The sequence below is a fragment of the Petromyzon marinus genome, chromosome 1 (genome assembly GCF_048934315.1).
Source record: "Petromyzon marinus isolate PM22_M1 ecotype Great Lakes invasive population chromosome 1, UKy_Petmar_22M1.pri1.0, whole genome shotgun sequence".
NCBI lineage: Eukaryota > Metazoa > Chordata > Hyperoartia > Petromyzontiformes > Petromyzontidae > Petromyzon > Petromyzon marinus.
In genome coordinates this window covers 12,163,382-12,177,323 of record NC_133667.1, presented here as the reverse complement: position 1 = coordinate 12,177,323, position 13,942 = coordinate 12,163,382, and the positions used below count along the sequence as shown (strand labels likewise).

General features: G+C 48.7%; 1 protein-coding gene across 5 annotated transcripts in view; it reads right to left on the bottom strand.

Moving 5' to 3' along the window:
• LOC116942235 (AP-3 complex subunit delta-1-like) overlaps positions 1 to 13,942 on the bottom strand; it is a 63,735-nt gene that overhangs the window by 40,055 nt on the left and 9,738 nt on the right. For all 5 annotated transcript variants that reach the window (XM_076065790.1, XM_076065813.1, XM_076065851.1 and 2 more), the window contains exons 2-8: positions 8,264 to 8,359; positions 6,791 to 6,871; positions 5,168 to 5,248; positions 3,827 to 3,934; positions 3,013 to 3,142; positions 1,967 to 2,106; positions 1,064 to 1,137 (exon numbers count right to left, since the gene is read on the bottom strand). In XM_076065790.1, the coding sequence (XP_075921905.1) occupies positions 1,064 to 1,137; positions 1,967 to 2,106; positions 3,013 to 3,142; positions 3,827 to 3,934; positions 5,168 to 5,248; positions 6,791 to 6,871; positions 8,264 to 8,359 (710 nt within the window). The remainder of the gene's footprint in view (positions 1 to 1,063; positions 1,138 to 1,966; positions 2,107 to 3,012; positions 3,143 to 3,826; positions 3,935 to 5,167; positions 5,249 to 6,790; positions 6,872 to 8,263; positions 8,360 to 13,942) is intronic.

The window sequence follows — 13,942 nt, the reverse complement described above, 5'->3', positions numbered from 1 at the left end:
CGAACGGCGGTGGTTGTTGTTGTAGGCAGCGGTCTATACCCATCTCGTCTGTGTGCGTGCGGCGTGCGCTGGACATCTGTGAAAAATAGCTTCATAGCTGATCGTATTTCTCCAGGATAAGCTAATAAATCTTATTCTGAACCATGAACAATCTATTTCTTATTCTTGGTTCTTTCGGTAAAGTCACGTAGAAGGGAAACAATAAAATAATACAAATATAAAGCAATAACATTCTCACGACGTTTCGACTGCAACACAAGCAATCAATCATCATACCTGATGATGATTGCTTGTGTTACAGTCGAAACATCATCACACCTGATGATGATTGCTTGTGTTACAGTCGAAACGTCGTGAGAGTTTTATTGTTTTATATTTTTATTATTTTATTGTTTCCCTTCTACGTGACTTTACCGAAAGAACCAAGAATATGAATCCCTGCAGTCACGAAAGCTTTAAATCAAAATCTATTTCTTGATGACAAGTGCCTCCACAAGTTGAGACCATCTCATGGTCCTGCAATGTAAACACAGCCTGTGTCTGTAGCTCCTGTGCACGAGCCGATTTCGACGCTCCCATCTCTTTGGTAGATTTGGTCTTCGCGGTTCTGTTACCTCGGTCGGCTGCCGCTCGCTCAATCGACATTTTCGACCACCAAGCGTCGCCTGCCCAAGCCCACCGACTTTTTTGTCAACAGTCAATGCGACATCTCGAACCCATGGTGCGTTCTCCGATCCACGCGTTCCACATGCTGCTTCTCAGTACGATTCCAAAGCATGCAGCTTGGCGTGCATGCAGCTTGGCGTGCATATATTCGTGCATATATTTTTCAAGTGTTGTTTTTTTTTACAACCTCCAGGTCTCAGAAACCATACCTCAAGCGATGTTTCTATATTTTTTTTTTTTTAACAAACGGCAGATCTCAGAAACCATACGCAAAAGGCCGGTTGAATCAGTGTGGACACAGGTGTCAGTGCGCGCGCACGCGACTGTGCGTCGGTGGGGTATGCACACACAAGCGTGGGGCTGCGCGTTTGCATGCCCCGTCGTGAACGCCACTCACCTGTGAATGAGGTTGGTGAGAGGCTCGATGAGTTTCTTTCCCAGCCGCGGCTCCAGGGGAGTGAGCGACGCAAACTGCAAGCACAGAGAGAACGCAAAACACCAAACAGCCCCCGGGCGTTCATTTCCGGACCGAGTTGACCTACGCGTTGGGGGCGGTCCCCCACCGGATGTCCGTCGTGGGTCCATTCGCAATTGGGGGAAACGAACCCAAAAGCGGAATAAACACGAGTCACTTCAGGAATTCATCTGCTTGGTTCTTTCGGTAAAGTCACGTAGAATGGAAATAAAATAATTAAAATAAATAAAAATAAAATAAAATTCTCACGACGTTTCGGCCACAACACAAGTGGCCTTCTTCAGGTGAAGGTACAGAACTGTCGGGACGACAGCGCTTTGTCGTGGCCGAAACGTCGTGAGAATTTTATTTTATTATGTTTCATTTTTATTATTTTATTTCCATTCTACGTGGTGACTTTACCGAAAGAACCAAGAAGATGAATCCCTGCAGTCACGAAAGCTTTAAATAGAAATTTCACTTCAGGAAGTTTAACACGTAGGCCTTTCGCGACTGATACGATCCACAATAGAGGTTTTTCTGGGTGTGCTGGACTAGTCACGAATTGGCAAAACTTACGAATTGGCTGTGTCGGGTGGTGGCGGGTTTAATGACACATTGATAAATTCACGCAAACTAACCCAACAGAAAAAAAAAAACCTGCACTACGGATGATATTGGTCGCGAAAGCCTACGTGTTCAAGTCGCTACACTACCGATCCCCACAAATTAACCCCCAAACACCAACGTGGCGCGGGGATGGCCTTTACGCAGTTGCAGTCGTTATTTGATAATTATTCCAAGGAGGTAAGGTAGGCGAGCGGCGGTGGAGAGGGGGGATCTCACCAGTTTGATAATCTTAATGAGGACCCAGTTGTTGGTGGACGAGGTCATGAGCTTGAAGAACAGCGGCGCCAGCGAGAGGTAATTCTTTGGGTTCCTCCGCGCCAGCTCACAGATCACGTTCATCGCCGCCGACTGCACGCCTACGCACGCAGGGAGCGGACAGCGCCGCCGAGCCGTCACCGTGGTTACGCGACAGGCGGCGCCGGGCCCCACCACCGTCGCCGGCCCGAACGCAGGGCTCAGTTAATTGAGGGCGGAGGTCGTTGTCTTGAGAGAGGACCGTTTGGGTTCGGCAATTTAAACACGTAGGAGGCTTTCGCGACCGGTATGATTCACAAGCCAAGGTTTTCTCGGGTTAGATCGCGTAAATGTGTGTTGTTAAACCCGCCACCACCCGACACGGCCAACCGGTGTGCTGAAGTAGTAACTAACTGGCAGGTTTTGTTTACGGGACAAACCTTGATAATTGGAGGCGTCGGGTGGTGGTGGGTAAACGACACATTATTGTTTGGGTCGGCATTAAGCATGAAGTTCAATGTTTGGAGTCAGGGGTCGGGGTCAGTCTTACGAGGTTGGGGTGAGGTTTAATTGGCACGGTTGGCTACGTACAACCGCGAAAAAAAAGTTCAACATACATGCATACAGTAATAGGTTTTACCCTTTTAACTGCATACAATTCAAGTGACCGGGTCAAGTCTGTGGCGAGATGTTAACTACCTCGCCTGATATACAGGAGATCATGAGTTCTATCCCGAACATGACGCCTGCTTTATATTTGGAGTTTGCGTGACCTCGCTCCCCGTGGTGGTGTGGATTTTTATCCGGGTCCTCTGGTTTTTTTCCCACCACATTTAGAATCGACATGCGCTGACTGACCATTTGTGGCCAGGTCGCTTCTGAAAAAATAAGAGCTACAGAGCTCAGTAGGCCTTACCTGGTAAAATTCAAAACAGTTTAGATGTGTCAGCTAATATGTCGTGTCTATATGGGGTCGCGGTGCTCCGGGATCGCGAGGGGGTGGGGGGAGGGGGGGGGTCAAGCCGTGCCTGGGTCTGGGTCCTCCAGTTTCTCCTTGAGACGAGGGAATGCCGGGCGGAGCGACTCGGGGTACTTGAGGAACACCTTGTACATGATGAGCACCGCCTTCTTGCGGATGTACGGGCGCGTCGACGACATCTGCAGCACATCACGCGGAAATCCCCCGTGTGCCCTTACAATCGCACCTCAGATTAGCATGGTTGGCTACGTACGGTGCGAAAGAAGTTCACCGTACACGCATACGTACGTCATCGTCACTAACCTGCTTCCCTTCCTTCCTTAAAACAACCCATCTCTTCTCCCTAGCCCAGGGGTCGGCAACCAACGTAACAAGAGGAGGTTTTTGTTTTTCTAATTCGGTAAAAGACTCAAGAGCCGCCAATGCATGCGAATACGCCACACGTGCGTTTGGAGCAATGTTCTTCACTGCAAGGCCCGCGGGCAACTGGCAGCCCCTGGTGGCCTTTAAGTGCGGCCCCTGACAATACACAAACGTGACAATAACCCCCCATCAACGGGCTGCTGTCAAACCCAATAGTTTCAAATGTGTGGCGGCCCTCACACTGATGTCTTATCGGCGAAGTGGCCCCCCTCCGAAAATTAGAGAAAAAACACCGGTTTAGATTACTTGGCTGCTACTACAACAAGCCACTACATCAAGCCATCATTCATCAATTCTGGGCCCTACCTGGTCAAAAATAAAAACAGTCCCAGGGACCTGAACCTAGAAAATCTGGTTTCCGGTTAAGTTGCTCGGATAAAGACATCGGCTCCTGAGAGGGAGACCAGACGCCCGCGCAGCGCCAAGACCGGGACTCTCACCAGGGTCATGATGTCGTTGGCGAGGTCGCGGGCGAGGTCGTGGGTCATGAAGCACGCCATGCCCGTGAGCGCCAGGCCGGCGTCGTACTGATTTTGACTACTCAGGTCCTGCATGACGAGCGAGCGTTACCACACGCACGTTGTTGTCACACACGCGAGACTACACACGCGCAATTGTATTTTCACGCACACGAGATGTGAGCACAATTTAACGAGACCTAAAACAAAGAAGTGACAAACTTGATTTGAAGCTTTCATGACTGCAGGAATTACTCTTTGGTTCTTTCGGTAAAGTCACGTAGAAATAAAATAAAATAAATAATAGAATACGACGTTTCGATTGCAACACAAGCAACCGTCATCAGGTGTGAATGCAAGCTCGGAGAGACACACAGACACAGAGAGAGAGAGACAAACACAGAGAGACACAGAGAGAGAGAGACACAGAGAGACAGACAAACACAAACACGGGGAGACACATACAGAGAGACAAACACAGACACGGAGAAACACACACAGAGAGAGAGACAAACACAGACAAGGAGAGAAACACATACACAGAGAAAGAGACAGAGAGAGACACACATCCAAAGAGAGAGAGACACATACACAGACACACATACAAAGAGAGAGAGACACATACACAGAGAGAGAGACACATACACATAGAGAGAGACACATACACAGAGAGAGACACAAAGAGACACACAGAGACAAACACAGAGGAGAGACACACGTGTGTCTGTCCTCTGCGTGTGTCTCTCTCTCTGTGTTTGTCTCTCTTTCTCTGTATATGTGTCTCTCTATGAGCTTGCATTCACACCTGATCATGGTTGCTTCTGTTGCAATCGAAACGTCGTATTCTATTATTTATTTTATTTCTACGTGACTTTACCGAAAGAACAAAAGAGTAAAGAAATAACAATCGAGTTACTCAATCACATACGTCCTGATTTTAAAGACAGTCACTGCATCGTGCGCTTTTAGATGCGCTTCTGCGGCCGTCTGGAACGCTCTTCCGATATAGCAACTCACTGAAGCTATCCCCCTTTTAAATATAGATTGAAAACGAATTTCTTTAGCACTGCTTTTTGTGTTTAGTTTGTTGTCATTCCCCCCGCACCTCCGATTAGCACGGTTGGCGAGGCATGGTGCAGTTGGCTACGTACAGGACCAGGTAAAGCCCATTGAGCGATAGAACACTTTTTCAGAAGCGACCTGGCTGCAAATGAAAGCTTAACGAAGTGGCTTACCACGTGCACATTGTTAAACATACGAAGGCAAAAGTTGATTGTATTGAGTGTGGCGAGTGATGATTGTATTGAGCGTGGCGAGCGTCACCTTGCGGATCATGTTGGTTGTGAGCATCAGGACGTCGGTGCCCTCGTGGAACGACTGCGATGCCGCCATGTATCCAATGCGCTGAGACATGCAAGCAGCAGAGAGAGAGAGCACGGTGATTACAGCTATGTATTATTACTATAGCTAATGTATACACACATTGTGTGTATACAAAGACAAAGATCCGCCGTGTAGCCTTAATAGGATGCAGGGGCAGATGCTGTGAGCGAGCAGCACCAATGAAGGCCGGCACGGCACACGAGGGGGTGGGTGGCCAGCACCACGTCTGGCCGCCTTTGTCTCCCCAGTGGCGATGTTTACACACCGCACCAGGTACTCATATGCGGCTGAGTCGACCTCGGGGAGGCCCGGTTCAGATAATCGCCACTGGTGTTGGCCGTGATCTCGGGTCTTGCTCTCCACTCACACACGCTCGCACACATAGTATATACACGCACACATTCACATTACACACACAGTATGTACACTCATGCAAACACACACTCTCACCCAGGCCACAAACATACGCTAAGAGGTAAAGGGGCAGCCCTGCAATTTGCTTGCTCAGGCCACTGCTGGCGGAGCACTCGAGGGATGCTCTGGGGAGCCCCTCTACAGCGGCACTGGCTGGTGCAGGCGCTCCCCCGCAAGGCCGTGGAATCGCTCCGCAAAACTGTTGCATGTGTAGTGGCATAGCGCTGGCTGCTGGCGAAAAAGGGGAACTGCGGTGTGCGGCAGAACTCGAGTCAGCAGGCCACGATATATACGAGAGGGGGACATCTAGGGGAAAGGTCACAGAAGGGGCCCATCGGGAAGCCCCGGGAACCCACGAGAATGTTCCAGAAGGGGGGCGTGGCCGGGGCGGAGCAAGGCCACGCTGAGAGTATAAGAGGGGCCCCCCCTGTGCGGAACCTCGTGGTTGTTGCTGGGAGTGGGATCCCCCGTCGTGCTGCTCAAGTCTAGCGTCGTCACCTTCTCGTCGTCATCACCATCTCCTCGTCGTCACCATCTCCTCGTCGTCCTCTCAGTCTTCGTCATCCCGGGGCGCTGCTAGTCAGACAGCCTACCAACTGTTCTAAGTAGTGCTGCCGACAACAGAAGGTCTTAATAATAATAGTGTGCACCCACATAGGGGTGTGTGTTATCCCGATGGTGCTTGTTAAATAAAGAAGTGGCCCCAAGTCTTACTGTCTCCGAGTTGAGTCACTACACATGCATGTGAGATTTTTTTTCATCATTCACCACGCGCAAATATTTTCACCGCGCCGCAAAAATGCGCTCGGGTTTTGACAGCGACAGTCTGCGGGTCCAGGAATCTTGGGAACCACTGCTCTGCTGTGCTCAAAATAATGACCATGGTAAATATGAGTGAGCTATACGCTGAATAATACAGCGAAGAGCTTTACGAAGCCTCCCTCTGCGAGTCTGTGCGTTGAACTTCTTTCGCGACCGTACGTAGCCAACCGTGCTAATCGGAGGTGCGAGACGAGCGGGTGACCTCTGGACCACGACTCCAGGGCACTCACCATTACCCCACGGCAGCGCCTCTCCAGTGTGTACACACGCACACAAGGTGTTTACGACTGCACGGTAATGATTCAGGGCAGCTGCGCCTCCCCTCACCTTGTGCGTGAATTTCGCTGAACTCATGACCTCGATGACGTTGAAGGCTGCCCAGCTGATGTCGTAGCCCTGCATCTGAAGCTGCACGTCATCGACATCACCACCACCATCATCGTTATCAGCATTATCAGGATCAGTAGCGACATTGTGATCAACATCGTGGTCAACATTCGCAGCAGGAATAGCAGCAACATCGGTAGCAGCATCGCCAAGTGTCAGCATCTTGGGCCTCTGAGTAGCGATTGGACATTGACCTGTCATTTTGGAAATTTTATCGCGTTGTAAATTGTTTATTTACTATTATGAACAGCAGGAGTTAGAGCTGCAATGGCAACGCCAACAGCATCATTAACAGCATCATCAGGAGCACGAACATCACCAATATCATCAGCAAGCATCATTATATTATTCAGACCAACGACACAAGACAAATATCTACCATCAAGCCATAGACTCTTGGGAGAAATGCTTCAAATGAGCAACAGTGGAAGGCCGGCACAGTGCACGATCGGGTGATGTGTGGCCAGCATCACGCCAGGCCGCCTTTGTCTTCCCAGTACCGATATGTATAAAACACATCAAGTATGTACTTCGCACAATACATAGCCAACCGTGCTCATTCATCAACCACACCAGGTACTCACTGAAGGCTGAGTTAGTTGACCTTGGGGAGATCCTAGAACGGTTCAGCCATCATGTGTCACCGATAGGTTACCCATGGCCAGGTATCAAAAACCAATGTCGCTGGGTTTGCAGCACCATCCTGTGGTTACTTCTCACTCTCTAGAAATTGCAAGTAGGTTTCCCGGAAGGTCATTCTCATCGGGACTGCACGTACAGTTGGGTCTCACCTGTAGCACCACATTCTGTCTCGTTCGCGCGCACAGGATTTAAAATCGATTCCCCCACCACTCGTGGAATTAAATCAATAGCTAACCATCGAATAAAGAGTCACCGCAACGCACGCTTTCACGATACGTTTCTGCCGGTCATCTGGAACACTCTTCCTTGCAAAATGACGAAGCCGCTCTTTAATCTAGATTTAACAATAATTTATTTAAAACTTATTTTTGTGTTTAGTTTGTTGTCCTTCCCCCGCACCTCCGATTAGCACAGTTCGCTAGGTACGGTGTGAAAGAAGTTCAACATACATACAGCGGTGAGTGTGTGGTAGTGAGTGTAGTATAGTAATCAGTGTGAAGGAGCGACTATGTAGTAGTGTGTATTGAGTGTGTAGTAGTGAGTGTATTTAGTGTGTGGTAGTGAGTGTGTAGTAAATTGAAAACTCATTTCTTTAGAACCACACTTTGTGTGTAGTTTGTTGCCCTTCCCCCACACCTTCGATTAGCACGGTTGGCTACGTACGGTGCGAAAGAAGATCAACATACATGCATACATACGTATCGCGAGCGTGGGAACCGGCTGTAACCATAGCCTTGCGCGAGCTCCTTCACGGGGACGGCAGGGACTCACGTAGCTGAGCTTGGCGACTGCGTTGGCCTTGACGGCAATGTTTTCCTGCCTCAGCTCCTGCTTGATCTCCTCGATGCATATTGCTATGTACTTGGGCTGCAAAGACACAGGACAAACATCCGCCATATAGCCTTAACAGACTTTTGGGGCAAACTCTGTTAGCGAGTAGCACCTGTGAAGGCCGGCACGGCACACGAGGGGGTGGGTGGCCGGCACCACGCCCGACCGTCTTTGTCTCCCCTGCATTGATGCTTTTACACACCACACCAGGGTCTCACTTGAGGCCGAGTCGACCTAGGGGAGGGCCCAGAACCTGGTTCAGATAATCGTCACTGGTGTTGGCCATGAGCGGGAAGCGAACTTGGGTCGCCGGGTTCATAACGCAGCACGCTAACCATTGCACTTAGGCTGCATAGACAAAGATCCCCCGTATAGCTTTAACAGACTGTTGAGGGAAGTGGAGGTAGCGAGTAGCAGCACCTATAAAGGCCGGCACGGCACACGAGGGGATGTGGTGGCCGGCGCCACGCCAGACCGCCTTTGACTCTCCGGCATCGATGATTTTAAACGCCGCACAAGGGTCTCATTTGAGGCCGAGTCAATCTAGGGGAGGGCCCAGAACCTGGTTCAGATAATCGTCACTGGTGTTGACCGTGAGCGGGAAGTTAACTCGGGTCGCTGGGTTCGCAGCGCACTAACCGTTGCACTTGGGCTGTACACACACACACACGCGCAAGGCAAAAACACAAGCAAGGTGGCCCGGCGCCTCAAGAGGTCAGAGCGATGAGCTGTCACCACCGAGATCCTGGGTTTCGACTCCAAGCACCGCCTGTGCATACAGTTCACAACACAAACGCGCATTCGTCTACGACAAGGTATTTAAGGGTAAGAAAAACGTTTGAAGCAATGGCCCTTCTTCATAACACAGGTGCTTCATAGGCTATGAAAGAAGGACCATTGCCCCAAACGTCATCTGTTATCTATGTTTCCTTTCAAGACCACAGTCTTATGCGTCGATGTATTTTGTTATCGTGCTCGCGAGTCGCTGCCAAAGCAGCATCGCCAAGAAATCTTCGCGGACAGTTTGACTCTCCCCGAACCTTAAAATCACATAGCGCTATCCCTGTCATGCACGTACATATCTCTCCATACCACAGACATAAACGGGGGTTTATATCAAGGTATTATCCACTATTAAAGAATTATAATTAGACGAGGTGACCGGGTGGAGTCGGAGACGCTGAGCCGGCACTGCTGAGATCCTGTGCGTGAATATGGGCGTCAGCCGTCACCGCACTGCGGTGGCGAGATGTTAACTACCTCGCCTGGTATATAGCTAGTGGGTTTAATCCCGACCCTCACACCTGTTGAATATTTGGAGTTTGCATGTCTCTCTCTCTCTCTCCCCGTGGCCACGTGGATTTTTCTCGAGTCCTCCGTTTTTTCCCTCCACATTTAGAATCAACGAGCGTTTGGAGTATTTGGCTGCACTACATTTCCACATAAGCCACCTCGTTGAGCTACCTTTGTGTCCAGGTCGCTTTTGAAAAAGAAATACACAGCTCAGTGGGCCTTTACCTGGTGAAATAAAACTAGTTTAGTGTTTAGTTTATTACATTGGGCTCTCAAGTGTAGCGAGAATTGATGGTCTCGGCCCAGTCACCAATAACTGCACGCAAAAAAGCATCACAATCAATGGTGGTGCTGCTGCCCTAACTTTGACTCACTCTAAATTTAAAACTCATTTGTTTACATCTGCGTTTTCGTATTTAGTTTGTTGTCGTTCCCCCGCACCTCCCATTAGCACGGTTGGCCACATAGAGCAGCGAAAGAAGTTCAACATACTTACAGCTGTTGGAATTTAAAATGATAGGCTTGACCATTATGCTACGAACATTACTACCGGACATCACTGAAAAAGAGCTTCATAGCTCAACGAATTCCTCCAATCTAAATAAAGATTCTGATTACGCTCTGTAGCAGGGAAGATGGGTAAGTATTGCCATGTACTACTGCGGGGATTCAGAGGTGCCATGAAGGGATTTGCGAAGAAGTTCTGTAGTATCCGCTTCCAAGGGCTGCACTCCAATATGGAAGGGGATTGCACTGCTCTGCAGATTCTCCATCTCATGGCGTCACACTGTTGTTAACCCATGTGTAATAAATTTAGGAAGGCTAAATATTACACAGTAAAAATATTAAATAATATCGCAATGCTGCATACTAAAAACATTCGATTGTCCTGTGATTGAACCATTCTATAGCATCTATAAGGATCTCAGAGGAAGCTCTATTATATCCGCCTCTGTGGGCCATTCTCTACCGCAAAGAGTTGCACTGCTCTGCAAGATTACCGATTTTCTCGACTCCTGACACGATGCCGAAAAGCACAATCGGGATAAAATTGGTGAAGGCGTAAAAAACAGACAGAGACGTAGTCACAGCATGCACACAATGCAGAGAGTGGGGCGCCACGGTGGCGAAATGTTAACTACCTCACCTGGAATACAGGAGGTCGAGAGTTCGACCCCGACCCCGCATATTTCGGGTGTGCATGACTATCTCCTCGTGGTCGCGTGGATTGTCTCCGGATCGTCCGGTTCTTCCCCTCTACATTTAGAATGAACAAGCGTTGTTGATACATTTGCCTGCTATAAATGTCCACATGATGATAAGCTACGTTGAGCTACCATTTGTGTCCAGGTCGCTTCTGAAAAATAACTATATACGATAGCTCAGTGGGCCTTACCTGCTAAAACAAAAACAGTTTCAGTTTTAAGAGCCACTGAGATGCCCCCCAGGGGACGTGGGGCATTGTGAGACACCCGTGCCACGTTTCCATGAGTACCGTGAAATAAATAAATAAAAACTTTCATTTTTTATACGACGTCATTCACGTCAATAACATCCCATAACGCTCCCTCTGTGCTTGGACCGGGCTGGATCTGCGAGTTCCTGCAGCGGTCACTACAGCCCAATCCAATCCATGCGTTCCTTTCCGTCTCTCAGTGCGACTGAAACAAAGAGTTCACCTCTCCACGCTTGTTTGCACACACTTGTCAAGTTTGGTTTCCATTTCCTTCGTCCATTTTCTCTGTCTTTTGGATCCGTATGTCGCAGCGGGTAATCCGCACCAATTAACACATTCCTGCGGAGGGAGCTGGTAGGAACGTTGGGTTGCTTGGTCAATGGCCAGGGTCAACGGCGGCACCACCACGTGGTGTATTCCGCAAATATGCCCGACTGGGAGGGCGGGCACAAGCTGGCGTGAGCAGGTTAAACATTGAGTTTTGTAAGGGCACCACGGGGTGACCAGCCCCTCCCCACCCAGCCCCACCCCTCCCACCCCCCATCCAGCCCCTCCCTCCCCACCCAGACCTACCCTCCCCATCCAGCCCCTCCCCACCCAGCCCCTCCCTCCCCACCCTCTCCACCCAGCCCCACCCCTCCCATTTTTGGATGCACGACGAATGGACACAATAATCCCCTGTGGGCTGGTGTAACCAGGAGGTTCCTACCAGTAAAAACGTTTATTCATTGGACAAACACGACAAAAGATCACCTATTATAGATTTGAAGCTTCCGTGACTGCAGGAATCCATACTCTCTGGTTCTTTCGGTAAAGCCACGTAGGTAGAAAAATAAAATATCTTATTTTACCGAAAGAACCAGAGAGTATCACCTATTATAGTCTACTGGGGGCTGTTAGAGCAAGAGCCGTTAGCGAGCACTTACGAAGGCCGGCTCGGCGCACAAGGGGGTGGGGGGGGGGGGGTGATCAACACAATGCCGTGGCTACTTTTGTCGTCTCAGCAGTGTTTTCCTGTTAACACACCACACCATTTAAGACTGAGTCGACCTAGGGGAGGCAAAGGACCGTTTAAACCATTTGCCTCCCCTATACGTTAGCAGGGGCCGGGAATTGAACTCGAGATGCTGGGCTCGTGGCGTGGCACGCTAACCACTTAGGCTTATCGCTCCTCGATCTTTCTCCTTTAGACACGCTGCCATAACTGCTTTTCACTATTAAGCACGGGTAATAATTTGCTCGACATTCTATAGATATAATCATCTGTGATTTCACAGACAAGAGTATGAATGTGTGAAGGGCCTGGCAGGCTGGACAGGGTCGAGGGACAAGGAAAACAGTTGTGCGAACGATTCCTTTGAGGTTTTGTCAGCGGCAAGGCGAGACGCATTCTCAGGGGAGCGACAAGCGGACGTCTTTACATCTTTATTCTCGGCCCAGGGAACACGCGCGCGTGTGCACGCAGCAACGGTTCTTATCCGGTTACATGCAGCCCACTCCCCGTGACCACACCGACATTAATTTGCAATGAGCCAATGAGCCGGGTGCTGCCAAAAAGTTATCTGAATAGCCGGGGAGTGTTGGTGTTTGTCCCTCTGGTAAGTGTCTATTGTTTCCAGTCACTCCAGTTTCCCCACCTTGCAAAACTATGACGGGTGGGGAGGGGGGGGGGCAAAGATAACAGTGGGCTTGTAACAAATCGACCTCCCAAGGGATAGCCATGAATTGTCATGATTCAGGGATTGCGGGTCCATGTAAAAATTGGATCATATCCGCCTCGATTTAACTACCCCCAATGTATTGCTTCTCATTTCACTCCGCCTCGTTGGTGCAATTTCGTTCACCCCATATTGTTCACAGATATTCTGAATAATGAATCGTCACATACAAGACGAAGCATATATAATAAGATTAGATGTTGATGAAATGATGCAGAATTAAATGTCCACGAAACACCCCAGAGTAGACCCGAGTGAAAATTACATTCGAGACTAGATTAATGGATTAAAGTATATTCTTGCGGTCACAAAATAAGTATCGAATTGAATGTTAAAAAATAACGTTTAGAATTAATATGTATGAATAGTTTGTTTTTTTATACCATGCAATTCTCTAGCCGTAGCAGATAATATACAAAATCTGGAAAGTGTGCAAAAAAGAACGGGGAGAAAGATTGGTGGTGAGATGTTAACTCCCTCGCTTGGTATGCAAGAGGTCGTGGGTTTGATCCCGACCCTGACAATGCCTGTATATTTGGAGTTTGCATGTTTCTCCCCGTGGTCACGTGGATTTTTCTCCAGGTCCTCTGGTTTTTCCCCTCCAAATTCAGAATCAACATGCGTTTATAGAGTATTTGGCTGCTAAAATATCCATATAAGCCACTTCGTTGAGCTATCAATTGTGGCCAGGTTACTTCTGAAAAAAATCTATATAGCTTACCGGGCCTTACCTGGTAAAATAAAATTAAGTTCGTGTTTAGTTCTAGTAACGCTTCGGAAAACACTGACAAGACAGAAGCACGTGGATTAGAAAATATAAGTGAGAGCCATCACATGGACTGTTAAGAAATGCAACACAAAACTCATTTTCAATAACACTGCCTTGAAAGGAATATGGATATATAATAGTCCAAGTGGGCTTGGGCAGGAAAATTCGCTAGAAAGGACGATCGCTAGTGGTCAAGGCCAATAAAGGAGTGGGAATAAAAAAATAGGTAAACAGTTACAGTTTCATTTATTTGGAATAACACTGTGAGCTATTCGGCTCACAGGAATGTCATGCCTTGAGTGAAGGCACTCTATTCATATAAAATTAGATTATATTTTATCCCCCGTAGCAGGGCGAGCGGGAACATTCTGCCCCGTAGTCCG